Source organism: Dreissena polymorpha, chromosome 6 (genome assembly GCF_020536995.1).
Source record: "Dreissena polymorpha isolate Duluth1 chromosome 6, UMN_Dpol_1.0, whole genome shotgun sequence".
In the NCBI taxonomy this organism is placed as follows: Eukaryota; Metazoa; Mollusca; class Bivalvia; order Myida; family Dreissenidae; genus Dreissena; species Dreissena polymorpha.
Genome location: NC_068360.1, coordinates 110,003,411 through 110,021,196, shown reverse-complemented (window position 1 = coordinate 110,021,196; position 17,786 = coordinate 110,003,411). Strand labels below are relative to the sequence as shown.

Sequence of the window (17,786 nt, the reverse complement as noted above, 5' to 3'; positions counted from 1 at the left end):
TTCTTAACCAAAAAACTGATTCAAAATCAATTCAACAAATCATTATTTGGAGATATTTTTTTATGTACCAGCTCCTTTTTATTATGCTTCAAACATGAAAACACATTCCTAATATGACTTTAGATAAAAGCAAAACGACAAAGAACGCATAAAACCAGCAACAATGACTTGCAATTTAAATCAGTAAATCATCCAACATCCAGTTTATACTGCTTATTACCAAATTTATGATTTTAAAGTGTTCCTCTATGAAATGAATGGCGTTTTAATATTTAACTAGAGCTTATACACAACAAACTCAAATGGTCACAGAGCAAATATGAGCCGTGTTCTGTAAAACTGGGCTTAATGCATGTGTGTAAAGTGTCGTCACAGATTAGCATGTGCAGTCCTCACAGGCTAATCTGGTACAAAAACTTTCTGCTATTCTCATTTATAGTAGACTTCCTTTTCAAATTCCATTAAAACGGAAAGTGTAGTCCCTGATTAGCCTGTGCAAACTGCACCTGCTAATCTTAGATGACACTTAAGGCAAATACAAGAAAGCGGCTCATATACATCTACACAAAACTAACTAAACCAATATGTAACCTTTCAGAAATATATAGATCTATGTTACAACTGTTAGCAAATATTCAAATTAAAAACACTGGTAAATGCATCTCAATCTACCACTATCATTTTGCATTAAAGCACTTTAGAAATGTATTTATCCAATATCAGTAAATTCACCTACATTTACAAATTCATTCTCTGTGAGAAAAGTCCCAAGAAGTTGTTCTTTATAAAAAGTTGCCCAATTTGTGAAAATACCCTTGGCTACAAAGGCGCTTGTATGCTCATTTTTTTTAATCAATGCACTCATTTACATTCTTAAACTGCTACAACTTTTGTTCAAGGCGTATTAAACAGACAGCAGCCTCAGCTTTCATTACATGATAGAGTACTCTCTTTCAAACATGAAAGGACAGACAACTTGCTTGCTGAGTAGAGCATATTTCACACACTCACAGCTTCAGAGATAACCTAAAAGGTTCAATAAGCAATTGACATGACGCCTTATCAGTGATCGCTCCGCCCACTTTATCACGTGGCTCAGCAGGAAGAAAACCTAGACAAGCTAACACCAAAATGGCTTTTTTGCCTATAGACTGCATATAGATTAACGCGATATTCCGGATGATTTTATGGACTTGTTAAACACCATATTACACTTGTAAAGGGGTTGATGGCATTTAGTTATTCTGCAAATGCAAAAAATATACGATTAAAGAGAACATCAGCTATTTATAACGGGTAAATCGGTACATTAAACACGCTCTCAAACGCTTGCGCGCTTACCGAAATCGAACCTGTTATTATGTGTAATGGTGGCATTTGCAATAAATTAACACTTCACCGGTATTTACCAGTGTTATTAACAAAATTATTACCGAAACATTCCCCCCTACCCGTGTATTTGACACGAAATAGCGCTTTATAACTGGGAATTCGGTGAAGTTTTACGCGCTTTCTGACGCCGGGTGGGTATCTCAATCCCACATGTTATTGCGTATAAAAGTGATATTAATCATATTAAACATTGCTTATGGGACATTTATCAATCACTACAATTTAAAGCGCAAAAACAACACAGTAAGTTTGGACATTGTCTGATATAAAATTAGCGTTGTACGAAATGGAATACGGTCAGGCTATTATAAATTAATAAGGCTACCAATATCAGACGCTCGCGCAGGTACCGACTTCCCCGAAGTTGCCGCATTTATTGGTTAACTAATATCAGTAATAATAACTCTTTTACAATAGCATTTATCGATACGTCTTTATGAAAATAATAACAAAATGGTTTTCACTTGTTTCTGACACACACAGAAACGCGATTTTTAACGGGGATTTCGTAAAGTTACACGAATTGGGTACCAAAATTCTCAATTATTTTACATGCACACGTGACATAATACATACTTAATAATGCTTAGTTATTGCTTATATGACATTTCAAGTTTGTGAAATAAATTAATGTTCAATAAAGGGGATCTCGGTAATTCTTGACGCTTCCACTCGCTCTTGTCAAGACCGCATTGCCGCGTTGGAAATGGTATAAATTTAATTTATCTAACTTATCTTTCTGGATACCAAATTTCAGAGTTGCATTAACCCTTTTTACACCGTTTTCGCCATATTTCATTTCCGTTTTTTAATCCGAACAAAATAAACGAAACTCGTTTAAAAAATGAGATCTAGGCATTCGAGCTCCTAGTGTGGATTAAAAGCGTTTATTGGTGACACCACATGAGTGCATATGTGTAGATACCGTTAATTAGATAATATATCACATGTCACCTTCAAATAACATGTATGATGTCAATTAAGTGCATTACTATCAGAGTAATAAATCACAGCATGAATTAGGCTTCATGCTGGGTTTTATTTCTCTTTAAGTAATGCAGATGTACCTCGCTTCTGACCTAGTAACTGATAAAACTATTTTTAAAAAAGTGAAATATTATGTGATAATCAGATCGATAACATAAACTATTTAAATCTGCTAGTATATCCGATAAAAATATATTATAATTGTCTTTGACAGTGTTGACGTTCAGTTGTTCGTGGTGACGACCGCATGTATTTATACATCTCTTACACTTCTCAAGATCTCTTTTCGGCTTTGGAAACGATATAAATTAAATGTCACCAACTTATCTTTCAGGATATCGATTGTCCGAGTTACATAATCCCCATTGAAACCGTTTAACCATTTTTAATCGTTTATTTTAAGAGGAAAACAAAAGAAACTGGTTGGAATAAAAGTGAACCTTAACATGTAGCTTGTCTAGAAAATGGCGGACAGGTCGTTGCTAACGAGTGCGCCCGATTAATCGATCGCTGATTGGTGGATCAATTCTAGTGGGCGGAGCGATCATAGATAAGGCGTCATGTCAATTCTGAGAATTCTCTACATAGCAGCAATATCACCAATGTTTTATTCACATAAAACGGACATGCCAGTGTCTAAATGTAGCCCCATGCATCTTAAATGCTTGGCATGTTATGCAGGTACGCCGTTTAAAGTATTATGTACAACCACAATGTTGCTGACACGTGTACACAATCACAAGGTCATGTTGCGACCTTCAATGCTAATAGTCACTGCACGCATGCTCTTCTTATTTTTCTTCTTTTCTGCAAATTTCCTCACTTGCTTCTCATATCTAGTGGGCTCTTTCTTGATAGTCTGAAAAACACATAATAATATTTCATTTTTATTTCTCTTTGCAGTATGCCAAAATCCTATACATTTTTGTTTCTAGAAAAAAGTCTAGTGTACAAGTACAATTATTCTGTGATTGATGTAATAATAGCGGCCTAATTCAGGAATTACATTTTTAGCCTAGACTGGATTGTTGTTCCTTAAACAAAACATTTCATATAAGCAGAAAATGTTGTCCCTGATTAGCCTATGGGACAACATTTTCCACACATGCATTCAGTCTCAATTTTTCATATTTATTAATATTATCAATAAATATTCTAACTAAAATAATGGAGTATTTCCACTATAAAATACAATGAAAAAATGAATTCAGCATTTTACAATGTGAAATATGTTTCTGTATTAACGGCTGAAAAAGGCAATTTATGTTTTATACTAGTATCGTATATCTGTGACCGTAAAAGCCACATTGAGACAAATCAATTGTATTTTAGGTATACACAAAATAGGCTGTCACATCATACAATGTATTCATGCCCGTCTTTTCAAAATGTAAGCTTTGTATTTAATTTTGTGTAAATGAAACAATAGAAAATAAAATCCTTATGTTTATGAATATTTTCTTGTTCTATTATAAGGAGGTGAATAATAAATGGAATATCACATGACTTTGTTGTTCAGATGTTAAGCATAGCTAGTTAAATACAACATCACAGGATCATCATATGCAGTACAACATATCTGAACACCACAGTCATTTAATATTCCCCTTACAATCAACAATTGGTATTCATTTTTACATGCACTATTTTTTCATCAATTATTTGTATGGTCATTTATTTTCCAAAATCACCACTATTATTGAATAAGCATACTTTAAATTTGTACTTGTAAATCCTATTGTATTTTTTTTAAAGATTTATTTCCAAATTTAAACACAAATTGAGCGTTGTTGTGGGAAAACTGGGCTTAATGCATGTGCATTAATTGTTTCCTAAGATAAGACTGTGCAGTCCGCACAGGCTAATCAGGGACGACACTTTCCATCCAAACTAGATTTTCGTTTAGAAATTACTAACTTTACACAAAAAATAAATCAGAAAGTGTTGCATCTGATCTGCTTGAGCTGATGGCAAAAGCTATTCTGGTACGACGCGCATGCATTTAGCTCAGTTTTCCCAGGGCTTGCTGCAGAATTCCTCTCTTTATAAGTGCAACCCATGACTCAGTGGTTTACCTTTCTGGCCTAATCACCGTTCTGACCCTTCTATTATGGCCTACCTTAAAATTAAGGTTCTTCTTAGCCAAAATCTAGAGTAGGCGGAAATGTTCATCCCTAAATAGAATATGCAGACTCTGGGACGACACTTTACACACAAGTCTGTCTTACCTTTCTGGCCACTTCCCCGTCCTGTCCCTCCTCTTCGGTCTTCCACTTGGGCCGTATCACGTAGTCCTTGTTTGAGGGCATTGGTACTCGGGCTCTGTACACCCAGCCTGGGTCACCCGGCCGCAGGGCTCTGTAACACACAATGTCAAGTTAACCACTGTCCCAATGAACAGTCCTGAGAATGTCAGGTTACCCCACTGCCCAATAAACAGTCCTGAGAATGTCAGGTTAACCCACTGCCCAATGAACAGTCCTGAGAATGTCAGGTTAACCCACTGCCCAATCAACAGTCCTGAGAATGTCAGATTAACCCACTGACCAATGAACAGTCCTGAGAATGTCAGGTTAACCCACTGCCCAATGAACAGTCCTGAGAATGTCAGGTTAACCCACTGACCAATGAACAGTACTAAGAAACTTGGTCAAACAGGTGTGTGATTTACGAACTGCATCCGATTGAGAAAATGCCCCATCCCCCTTACAGGGCACAACTTAGCTCTTCATTTGTATAAAGATTAAGCTAAATAAATTACTAATTGTAAAATTAGTTTGAAATTGAAAGGGGGTGGTGAATCACTCCCCTGTCAAATTAGTCAGAGCTATTAAAGATATGTAATTCGAAAAAAATGTTCACAGGACACGCTCACACATGCATGGAAAGACGGACTGATGCATGATGAGCATCACAGTCTCGTAATACCTTCTTATGAGCACTTTGTGTTCAAATAACCTCAAACATGTGGAATGTTAAGGGTTTGTTAACTGAGCTGGGAAAAGTAGACTTAATGCATGAGCGTAAAGTGTTGTCCCAGATTAGCCTATGCAGTCTGTGCAATCTATGCAAGCTTAACAGGGACGACACTTTCCACTTTAATGGAATTTTTCGCTTGAAAGAAGTGTCTTCCAAACAAAAATCCAGTTTAGGCAGAAAGTGCATGTGCACAGGCTGATCTGGGATATCACTCTATGCGCATGTGTAAAGCCCTGTTTCCTAGAATGAGGCTACAATCAACAATGTTAAGTTCCAACATGACTGGACACTTACTTCTGTTCCACGTTCAATGACTTGTCAAGATCCTTCCTTGGTGTCTGCCCTCCTTCATCCAAACTGAAAATAAACAGAAGAAGGAAACACATTAATCCGTTATCACTTTGACACGTTTGTAGTTGATCAGAAAATCAAATTAAATTTAAGACCTTTCTTTCTAGATTCAAGTTTTCAAGTTTTAAGGGCTTCATTTCCAAGCTTAGCATACCCAGGAGCAGCAAACAACATAAAACATGAACAGACTGCAAGATACTGGCAGGCTGTTCTGGTTTTATGCTATTTGCATATAAGCATTTTCACTTTGCTTCTGAGTGGGAAAGGGGTAAAGAAAAATGTTCACCTATTCGTAATACAATTGAATGGGCTGTATAATATTGTTTATAAAGCCAAAACTGCTTGTTAATATGTCATTTTTGGTACATTATCATTGTTATTAAATTTTGTTTCTCCACAGCTATTGAAGACTGCAAAAAAATGCATGTAATGAAATATCAAACAAGGCATGTGTCAATTGGGCACAGATTGGACCACATTCCATTTTTGTCTCAAAACTCCCCTTACTTTGAGAAAACCTATTTTATGGTAAATCTTTAGTTTGACAACTAATTGTGACCTTGATCTTATAGTTAGGGAAACGGTGTTTCATGCCACACTTCCTATGATAGATGACATTTGTGTAAAGATATTCAAAAATCTATAAATACATGACAACGTTATAGCTGCAACAGTAAGTTTTGCACAGACCCACTTTTGACTTACAGACACATAGGTTTGTTACAAAAATCTGTGACAGCCTCTTTAAAGGTCCTTATTATAATCCACTCATTTTTCGAACCTATAACATGCCTGTGAGCTCTCAACTGATTCTGTTTTGACAAGTTTTTTAGTGAGACAATGGCTGCATGAAAAATAAAAGATCAAAATAATTAAAGAACTGGAATTTAAAGTCAATGCAATAAAATAAAAACAAGGGACAAAATTGTAACAAACCCAGGTTTTCAATTTGAGTAAAATAAGGGCTGTTTGTAAAACATGCATGCCCCCCATACGGGCTTTCCGTTGTAGTGGCAGCCATTGTGTGTATACGATTTTTGTCACTGTGACCTTGACCTTTGACCTTGTGACCTGAAAATCAATAGGGGTCATCTGCGGGTCACGATTAATGTACCTATGAAGAGTCATGATCCTAGGCAAAAGCGTTCTTGAGTTATCATCCGAAAATCATTTTACTATTTCGGGTGACCGTGACCTTGACCTTTGACCTTGTGACCTCAAAATCAATAGGGGTCATCTGCAAGTCATGATCAATCTACCTATGAAGTTTCATGATCCTAGGCGTAAACGTTCCTGAGTTATCATCCGAAAACCATTTTACTATTTCGGGTCACCGTGACCTTGACCTTTGACCTAGTGACCTCAAAATCAATAGGGGTCATCTGCGAGTCATGATCAATCTACCCATGAAGTTTCATGATCCTAGGCGTATGCGTTCTTGAGTTATCATCCGGAAACCATTTTACTATTTCGGATCACCGTGACCTTGACCTTTGACTTAGTGACCTCAAAATCAATAGGGGTAATCTGCAAGTCGTGATCAATCTACCCATGCAGTTTCATTATCCTAGGCGTATGTTTTCTTGAGTTATCATTCAAAAACCATTTTACTATTTCGGGTCACCGTGACCTTGACCTTTGACCTAGTGACCTCAAAATCGATAGGGGTCATCTGCGAGTCATGATCAATGTACCTATGAAGTTTCATGATCCTAGGCCCAAGGGTTCTCGAGTTATCGTCTGACAACCACCTGGTGGACGGACAGACCGACCGACAGACCGACATGAGCAAAGCAATATACCCCCTCTTCTTCGAAGGGGGTATAAAAAGTCTGATAAAGGGAGACAATTCAAAATGTGCATCATTACCCCCCTTGTGCCAAATTCAATCTATTTTTACTCGTGGCGACCTTGATTTCAATTTGAAACATTTGAAACAAGACATGTGTTTTTCAGAAACACAATGCCCCCTATTGCGCTGCTTTGAAATAAAATTTCAACATATCATTTGGCAGGTTTAGAAATTATCTCCCTTTAAAAGCTTATTACTTCCCTTGGATTGTATTTTTTTTACATTTGACCTTGAAGGATGACCTTGACCTTTCACCACTCAAAATGTGCAGCTTCATGAGATACACATGCATGCAAAATATCAAAAGTTGCTATCTTCAATATTGCAAAAGTTATCGCAAAACTCTAACAAAGGTTAAAGTTTTGGGACAGAATGACAGACGGACAGGCCAAAAACAATATACCCCGATCATTCGATCTAGGGGGCATATCTGATAAAGAGAGACAACTCAGAATGTGCATTGTTACTGATTTTTCATAGTAATAGATGTTTCAACATCTATTTTTAGTCGTGGCGACCTTGACCTTGGAGATATCGAGGTAATTCTTTCGCGCAACATGCCGTCAATAATGGTGAACAAATGTGCCAAATGATTTTAAAATCTCACAATGAATGACATAGTTATGGCCCAGACAAGCTCATTTATGGCCAATTTTGACCTTTGAACTCAAAAGTGTGACCTTGGAGATATCAACGTAATTCTTTCGCGCAACACACCATCTAATGATGGTGAACAAAATGTGCCTACGATTTTAAAATCTCACAATGAACGACAAAGTTATGGCCCGGACAAGCTTGTTCCACCCGCCTGCCAGCCCACCGACATTCGCCAATCTAATAACCAGTTTTTTCCTTCGGAAAACCTGGTTAAAAATATAGTCAAACCTAGTTCTGCGTTTCTTTGGCAGCTGATCGTAATCTCTCTGCTCGCGTTCTTCCTTGGACAACATCTTGTAGTTGGACGTGAGATTGAACAGGGGCCGAGACCACTCGTCTGAAATGGGTCACCATGTGAGAAAGCCTTGCTGAGGAAAATGGGGCTTAATGCTTGTGCGTAAAGTATCATACCAGATTAGTCTGTGCAGTCCCCACAGGCTAATCATGGGCGTGACTCTTCCCTTTTATTGTATTTTATGTTTAAAAGTAGTAAGTATATTCTTAGCAAAAATCCAGTTTAGGGACGACACTGTACGCACATGCATTTAACCTCATTTTCCTAGAGCAAGGCTCATACGTATTGGCTAATTGTCTAGAATTGACACACTGACAAGCTCATAAAACAAAAACAGCTTTGTCAAAAAACATGCCATTTAACAACTAATTAAAGTAAAAAATGAATCAGGATATTAAAACATCTAGGATTTTAGTAAGGCCAGCAATTTTTCCTAAAAAAGGGTCAACAACTTACTGATAAGTTTGCCAGCTTTTTCTCTGATCTACTTGGGGTGTTTGTACAGATACATACTAACAGTATCAACAACTTACTGATAAGCTTCCCATGATCTACTTTGGATGTTTGTACAGATACATGACTCAATACAGTGTCAACAACTTACTGATAAGCTTTCCGGCTTTCTCTCTGTTCTCCCTGATCTCCTTGGGGTGTTTGTACAGATACATGACTGCCTTGCCAATGCCACTGGCCTTGAGAGCTCCCGGGTTAATGCTGGGGAACTGCAATACAAACATCCAGGTTATTGCCTCGAACAGTTTCAACTCATTACCCAAATATTTTGTGAAACATTTATTTTTGTTGATCGAAATTTTAAAGACGCAAACCTACTGCTCTTTGTTAATCAAACACAACAAGAGATGTGTTTGTCAGAAATACAATGCCCCCTAATGCGCCGCTTTGAATTATTTTTTTGACCTTTGACCTTGACAGGTAACCTTGACATTTCACCACTCAAAATTTGCAGCTCCATGAGATACACATGCATGCCAAATATCAAGTGGCTATGTTCAATTTTGCAAAAGTTATGAAGAAGGTTAAAGTTTTGGTTAAAGTTTTTTAATTTGTTTTTTTGACCTTTGACCTTGAAGGATGACCTTGACCATGACCTTTCACCACTCAAAATGTGCAGCTCCATGAGATAAACATGCATGCCAAATATGAAGTTGCTATCTTGGATATTGCAAAAGTTATGACCAAGGTTTAAGTTTTGGTTAAAGTTTTGGGACACACACACACATACAATGACAGACAGGCCAAAAAAATATATACCCCCGATCTTTCGATCCAGGGGCATAATTACTAAGTATTCATGTGCTTTTGTTTACAAAATGTGTTCAGTTGTGTGTGTATGCAAATTTGTGTGTACTGAGAAAATAATAAGTATTATATTTCAAACTAAACAGATTTGTTATAGCAAACATTGAAACTCCTGAAACTATATCAGCAGGGCTTTTTTCTTGATTTGAGGAAAAACATTATCAACAAAACTGAAAAAGGGGAAGAAATTACCCGAAGTATGCTTGAAATTTGGGGAAAATTGAATAATTAAACAAGAGATGTGTTTGTCAGAAACACAATGCCCCCTAATGCACCGTGTTTTTTTTTTACCTTTGACCTTATCAAGTTGCTATGTTCAATATTTCAAAAGTTATTGCAAAACTTTACTATATTAAAGTTTTAGTTTTTTGACCTTTGACCTTGAAGGATGACCTTGACCTTGACCTTTCACCACTCAAAATGTGCCGCTCCATGAGATACACATGCATGCCAAATATCAAGTTGCTATGTTCAATATTTCAAAATTTATTGCAAAACTTTACTTTATTAAAGTTTTTACTTGTTGACCATTGACCTTTAAGGATGACCTTGACCTTTCACCACTCAAAATGTGCAGCTCCATGAGATACATATGCATGCTAAATATCAAGTTGCTATGTTCAATATTTCAAAGTTATTGCAAAACTTAAATATATTAAAATTTTAAATTTTTGACCTTTGACCTTGAAGGATGACCTTTACCTTTCACCACTCAAAATGTGCAGCTCCATGAGATACACATGCATGCCAAATATCAAGTTGCTATGTTCAATATTTCAAAAGTTATTGCAAAACTTTACTATATTAAAGTTGTAAATTTTTGACCTTGAAGGATGACCTTGACCTTTCAGCACTCAAAATGTGCAGTTCCATGAGAAACACCTGCATGCCAAATATCAAGTTGCTATGCTCAATATTTCAAAAGTTATTGCAAAACTTTAATATATTAAAGTTTAAAATTTTTTACCTTTTACCTTGAAGGATGACCTTGACCTTTTACCACTCAAAATGTGCAGCTCCATGAAATACATATGCATGCCAAATATCAAGTTGCTATGTTTAATATTTCAAAAGTTATTGCAAAACTTTACTGTAAGGTTAAAGTTTTGAGACAGAATGACAGAATGACAGACAGACAGGCCAAAATCAATATACCCCCGATCTATCAATCCGGGGTCATTAAAATCTCTTAGAGGGAGAAAGGGGCCTTTTTTCTTGGGGGAAGGGGCCTTTATAAGGCCCTTGCTAAAGAAGGAAAAAAAACTAATCAGGAAAGTAATTATTGTTTTTATCCACTTCTTTTATACCAGAACACCAATTAAAACATCAAAGATGATTAAAACTAGAATCACTGCCGTGGAACAGTCAATGAAAACACTAGATTATGACTAATTAGACAACTCTGTTTTGATTCTTTTGTCAGAATGATTTTATTGACTATTTGGCACTCAGATACGCAGTATGCCATTTCTCTAGTCCCATAGAAAATCAAAGTAAATACAAGACCTTTCTCACTGGATTCAAGTTTCAAAGGTCTCAGTTCCATCTCTTATAGACTTATGAGCAACAAACAGCATAGAACCTGAACAGACTGCGAGTTACTTGCAGGCTGTTCTGGTTTTATGCTGATTGCATATAGTCATTTTAACTTGTAAGAAAGGGCGGAAAAAAGTATACATCTAGTACAGCACTCACCTCTTGCAGTATTTTCAGGAAGGAAGAGCGAATCTGCAGATTGGGCAGGCTTTTGTCTGGCAGAGGGGCAATCCATTCCTGAAACCAGTCGAAATTTAACAAGATAACATAGAACATACTTAATAGTACTATGAAATATAAACAAGAGCTGTGTTTGTGAAACATAATGTGCCGCTTTGAAGCCAAATATTTGACCTTTGACCTTGAAGGATGACCTTGACCGTTCACCACTCAAAATGTGCAGCTCCATGAGATACACATGCATGCCAAATATCAATTTTCTATCATCAATATTGCAAAAGTTATGACCAAGATTAAAGTTTTGGGACAGACACACACCATGACAGACAGACAGACAGACACATACAATGACAGACAGACAGGCCGAAAACAATATACCGCCGATCATTTGATCCGGGGGCATAAAAATGTTTCACACCCACTAGTGCACCCAAGATAGGACACAGGCAAATCAACTACCCGTACACAGTCTTCAGTGAACAAAAAGACAAAGGGCCATAACTTAACAAAATCTGAACCTGAACAGACTGCGAGTTAAGCGCAGGCTGTTCAGGTTTAATGCTGGTTGCAAAAGCCATTTTCACTTTGCTTCTTATGGGCGAAAGGGTTAACACATTAGGGTCTTTCAGCTCAGAAATTTTAGCAAATTCTGCCACATATAGCTGTTGAAAACTCAAAATTGTGGAACAAAGGCAATTACTCTGCCAAAATTCATTTTTTTACAATCACTTCAATATTTAAGGTCATTCAACTGTTCCAAGTTTTGGAACATTCATACAGATGTACAGATGTAGGGATGGACAAAAACACCTGTAATCTTGTTGGGAGGTAAACATTTGGCTGCAAAGGAAATTATGCATATGAATGATTGAAATGTACAATGGTCAGATAAAAATTCAATGCAAAATATTTTGTTGTTATAATGCAAGTCAGTCACTAGTGTAGTTGTACGGATGGTACAAACACGTTACTTTTTTAATATAAATAATTGCCAGTAAAACATCTACAACATATCTTCATTTTAAGACTGAAACATGCAAAAATTAAGATACACAATCTGTCATGGTAAAGCAATAGAAGTCAACAACCCAAAAAGTATCATAGTTAGTTATTCCAAAACAGACGCAATATGTATAACACATCACTTACTGTCATTGCATTGAGCACACCGCAGTCCAGGAAAGCGCTGTGCAGATCGGCCCTGGAATATGACACATACTTGTGCAATTAACTCTGTCAGTGCTGGAACCGATTTTGAAGGCCTTTGCAAACAGTTTGGATCCAGATGAGACGCCACAGAACATGTCAGGATACAAACTATTTGCTATTCTTATAGTATTCTTTGAAAAAAATCAAAGAAAATGCTAATTTAAGAAATTCAGCAGATGACATTTTAGCAGACGACAAATTTCCCAGCATGCAAAGGGTTAATGTGAGACCTATATAAGTTCACAACTCGGCACTCAGAGCAGGACTTCCTTTGCAATGTTAACATGGTAATTTACTTTCTATTTGTGTTCTTTGCCTTCAGGATAATCAGCAATATAACACACACTTAATTATTGAAAAGTGCCTCATTCTGAGAAAACAGGGCTTAATGCACAAGCATAGTGTCATCCTATACTGGCCAGCGCCGCCCTAACAGGCTATATCAGGGACAACACTTTCTGTTTTATGGTATTTTCTCTTTAAAGTAAGTCTCTTCTAACTAAAAAATCCAATTTAGGCTTAAGTGTTGTTCCTGATTACCCTGTACATACTGCACAGGCTAATCTTGGATGACACATCACCCACATGCATTTAACCCCCTTTACCTAGAGCGAGGCTAAAACATATTGTACTGCAATGGTGATTTACAATAGTAGTACAATGCCATTGTATGAGCCCTACTTTTTCAGCTGTGACAGGACAATAGGCAGGTACTGGAGTTTACGGATGGCTGGCTTCTTCTCCATGTTCAAACCTCGGTCCTCCTGAAGTGGCAAGCACATGTATATACAGTGGAAAAAATCAAAGCACTGGACACACAGGAGTTCATCATTATTAAATGAGCCGTGGTCTGGTAAATCTGTGCTTAATGCATAAGCCAAAAATGTCATCCCAGATTGGCCTGAGCATTCTGCACCAGTTTGCTTATCAGAGACATCCCAGATTGGCCTGAGCATTCTGCACCAGTTTGCTTATCAGAGACATCCCAGATTAGCCTGAGCATTCTGCACCAGTTTGCTTATCAGAGACATCCCAGATTGGCCTGAGGCTTCTGCACCAGTTTACTTATCAGAGACATCCCAGATTAGCCTGAGCATTCTGCACCAGTTTGCTTATCAGAGACATCCCAGATTGGCCTGAGCATTCTGCACAAGTTTGCTTATCAAAGACATCCCAGATTGACCTGAGCATTCTGCACCAGTTTGCTTATCAGAGACATCCCAGATTGGCCTGAGCATTCTGCACCAGTTTGCTTATCAGAGACATCCCAGATTGGCCTGAGCATTCTGCACCAGTTTGCTTATCAGAGACATCCCAGATTAGCCTGAGTATTCTGCACCAGTTTACTTATCAGAGACATCCCAGATTGACCTGAGCATTCTGCACCAGTTTGCTTATCAGAGACATCCCAGATTAGCCTGAGTATTCTGCACCAGTTTGCTTATCAGAGACATCCCAGATTGACCTGAGCATTCTGCACCAGTTTGCTTATCAGAGACATCCCAGATTAGCCTGAGTATTCTGCACCAGTTTACTTATCAGAGACATCCCAGATTGGCCTGAGCATTCTGCACCAGTTTACTTATCAGAGACATCCCAGATTAGCCTGAGTATTCTGCACCAGTTTGCTTATCAGAGACATCCCAGATTGACCTGAGCATTCTGCACCAGTTTGCTTATCAGAGACATCCCAGATTGGCCTGAGCATTCTGCACCAGTTTGCTTATCAGAGACATCCCAGATTGGCCTGAGCATTCTGCACCAGTTTGCTTATCAGAGACATCCCAGATTGGCCTGAGCATTCTGCACCAGTTTGCTTATCAGAGAAAAAACTTTCCAAGTTAACTGGATTCTAGCCAAGAAGAGACTTCTGTTAAAGAAAAAATACCATCAAAGCAAAAATTTAAAGCACACGCATTAAGCATTGCAACCAAAATGTGTGGACAGGTGCTTCTGAAGTAGCCAATACATGGTTTCATAGACACAGATGGGTTTCAATAATCTTCACACACTGGAGTTTATTGTTATTACTAAACATTTAGGAAGTTTCCTCCAGAAATAGGTACACATTTTCAGTCATAGATGCTTAACAATATTAAAACATGTAGCAATGAACACAACACATTTTAAGTCATAGATGCTTCAAAATAATAATAGACATGCACACATTGAAGTTGAAAGTTAGAACATGCAATCGACTACAATTTATTTTTAGTCATTCCAAATGTTCATGACTAAAAAAATTATTTATCATTTAAATTGGGTACTGGTAGTTTATCAGGTCTTTCTGTGCCTTTGGCTGCACTATGTCTGAACCTACATTCTGCCCCAGCCCTCCTACCTAATTGACTTAGTAATTTCACAAAAATTAGGGATTTTTTTTTATTAACACTTTTTGTGTTTGTTACTAAAAGATTTTATTTATTTATTTTTATTATTTTTTTTTTGGGGGGGGGGGGGGGTCTTTTGTCGTGGGGTAAAGCCAGAGTTACCGGAAGAAACCACACCTGTCTAGTATGATGACCACCAGCCAACAAATTCAAATGCTTCCAGAAATGACGATTGAACCCGGGTCACCTCCCTGAGAAGCGCCAGTACCAACCACTGCACTAATCAGACAGCCACATCAAACCATTACTCATAAAGTTACATTTTTTTCACATAAGGAGAGCGCTGCAAACAGATATCAGACTGATTTTGTACAGAAATGAGAAACACATACTATTATCATTCCTAATATAAACACAAAGGAAAATATGCAACATGTGCATACTGTACAGAAATCAATGGATTTACTACTTTAAATCCAAATATATTTCTTTCAAATGCTGTTGGGACTGAGACAAGGGCTTAGTACCCACCAGTGCATGTACAACATACATCATGTCCAGATTCCTCTTATTGAGGTCAGCTGTCAAGCAGAACATACCAAATGTACTCCACTTGTTCATGTTGAACAGTCATCACTATGGTTGACATGATAACTGATATCAGATAGGTTTTATCTTACCTTCTTCATTATAACAGTTATTAAGGGATAAATCAGGTCACATGGAGATAGTGTAATTGTGTCTTGTTCTGTTAAAACTGGGCATAATGCATGTGCGTAAAGTGTCGTCCCAGATTAGCGGACTGCACAGGCTAATCTGGAACAACACTTTACGCACATGCATTATGCCCAGTTTTCACAGAACAAGACACAATTTTTCATATTAGATCAGTAGTAGTTAATATCCAGTAATCTAATTTGTTATTAACCCTTTTAATTTTATTTGCAAATCGTGAATCACTTCAGGATGAAGTAAGAAGACATGTTACTTAAAATACAATGTTCTATAAAGAACATCTGAAATATATATGAATGTCTTACATACAAAATGTTTAAATCATTTGACTTTTCTTGTTACACTTGTAAGGGAAATGACAGAAACACAGAGGCTGAATTTTACTGTGAGGACTGTTCCAAGGTTTACTGTGGCAAATGTTTGGAGTACCATAACTTTCTTTACCAGAAGCATGTAACTTTGGACAAGAAAAACTTCAGTAACTGGCCAGTTTCCGATTCAACATTTGATGTTCTAGAGCAATGTAAGGTGCACAAGGACAGGAAATTGGAAATACTCTGTGAGGACCACAGTGAGCTGATGTGCACTGTCTGTCATGTCTACAATCATAAGTAAGTAATATACTAAGTAATTGTTACCTATTTTTAAAATGCCGGTACCGAGTTTTTAAATTGTTAAAGTTTAAAATTACACCCTATTTTAGGTTAAAACAAGAGATGTGTTTGTCACAAACACAATTCTCAACCAGAAGTAAGTAAGAGATTGAATGGAGAAATGAAAATTCATTTTTTTTATTTTTGACCTTTGACCTTGAAGGATGACCTTGACCTTTCACCACTCAAAATGAGCAGCTTCACGAGATACACATGCATGCCAAATATGAAGTTGATGTGTTCAATATTTAAAAAGTTATGATAAAACTTTAACGAAGGTTAAAGTTTTAGAAAAGAAAAATACAATATTTGACCTTTGACCTTGAAGGATGACCTTGACTTTTCACCACTCAAAATGAGCAGCTCCATGAGATACACATGCATGGTAAATATCAAGTTGCTATGTTCAATATTGCAAAAGATATCAAACTTTAACCAAGGTTAAAGTTTTGGGACAGACGGACGGACAGACAGACAGACAGACAGACAGGACAAAAACAATATACCATAAAAAATAAAGATTGAAGTTGCTGATGTCTTAAATGCATTTAAAGGGGACTTCCTTTGCAGAAAATGCAGCCATGTTGTTCTCATAGCTGATAAAGTGAAAGACCTGCACCAAAAAGGGGAGTTTAAGCAGTTGTCAGCGACTCTTGATACTTTACATGGACAGTTGATTCTGAAGAAAGATGACTTTGGGGAAAGTCTGAAGTCCCTGGAACAAGTCTACAATACAATGCTGGAAGAAATCAATGCTTTACGCAAGGCAATCAATGATACTTTGGATCAACTGGAGAGGAATACCATCAAGGAGCTAGACACACAACTGGCTAAATTGAGAACATCTATTCAAACTGATAATGGAAACTGCAATGAGTCTATCAAAAAGATGACATCTTTAAAAGAAGATTGGCTAAATATTAAGGGCAAAAGTGAAGCAATTCAAATGGTTATCTACAGAACATGCTTGGACTTGTCTGTGAAGACCAAAGCAGTTTTACAAGAAATGACAGACGCGAATGAAAAAACACTGAGCTTTACACCTGATCCAATCATCCTTCAAACCATGGCCACTTTTTCAGGATAAGGACCAATACTCATCAAAGACAGCAGAGTAACCAAAGAGACAAAACCTGAAGCATGCTGTGCATTATCCATCAAAAGTGATCCTGAAATCCAAGCAAGTGAAACCAACAAGCAAGACCTGGTTACCAGTCTAGTATCAGGAACACCCAGACAAGCTGAAATTGAGAACCAAACAAGTGCTCTCAACATGCTAGATACAATATCCAATCAAACATCAGTGAAAC

General features: G+C 37.3%; 1 protein-coding gene across 22 annotated transcripts in view; it reads right to left on the bottom strand.

Moving 5' to 3' along the window:
• LOC127834079 (IWS1-like protein) overlaps positions 1–17,786 on the bottom strand; it is an 86,998-nt gene that overhangs the window by 28,422 nt on the left and 40,790 nt on the right. For 11 of the 22 annotated variants that reach the window (XR_008027788.1, XR_008027791.1, XR_008027792.1 and 8 more), the window contains 8 exons: positions 13,440–13,522; positions 12,699–12,750; positions 11,529–11,606; positions 9,118–9,235; positions 8,447–8,555; positions 5,653–5,715; positions 4,608–4,737; positions 733–3,238 (listed from right to left, as the gene is read on the bottom strand). The exons of 2 other annotated variants lie outside the window; for them this stretch is intronic. Coding sequence is in view for 7 of the 20 variants with exons in the window: in XM_052359661.1 (XP_052215621.1) it covers positions 4,608–4,737; positions 5,653–5,715; positions 8,447–8,555; positions 9,118–9,235; positions 11,529–11,606; positions 12,699–12,750; positions 13,440–13,522 (633 nt within the window). In the remaining 13 variants the exon portion in view is untranslated. Of the gene's footprint in view, positions 1–591; positions 3,239–4,607; positions 4,738–5,652; positions 5,716–8,446; positions 8,556–9,117; positions 9,236–11,528; positions 11,607–12,698; positions 12,751–13,439; positions 13,523–17,786 lie in introns of all 22 variants that reach the window. 9 more of the 22 variants (XR_008027789.1, XR_008027790.1, XM_052359661.1 and 6 more) reach the window with 9 other exon arrangements.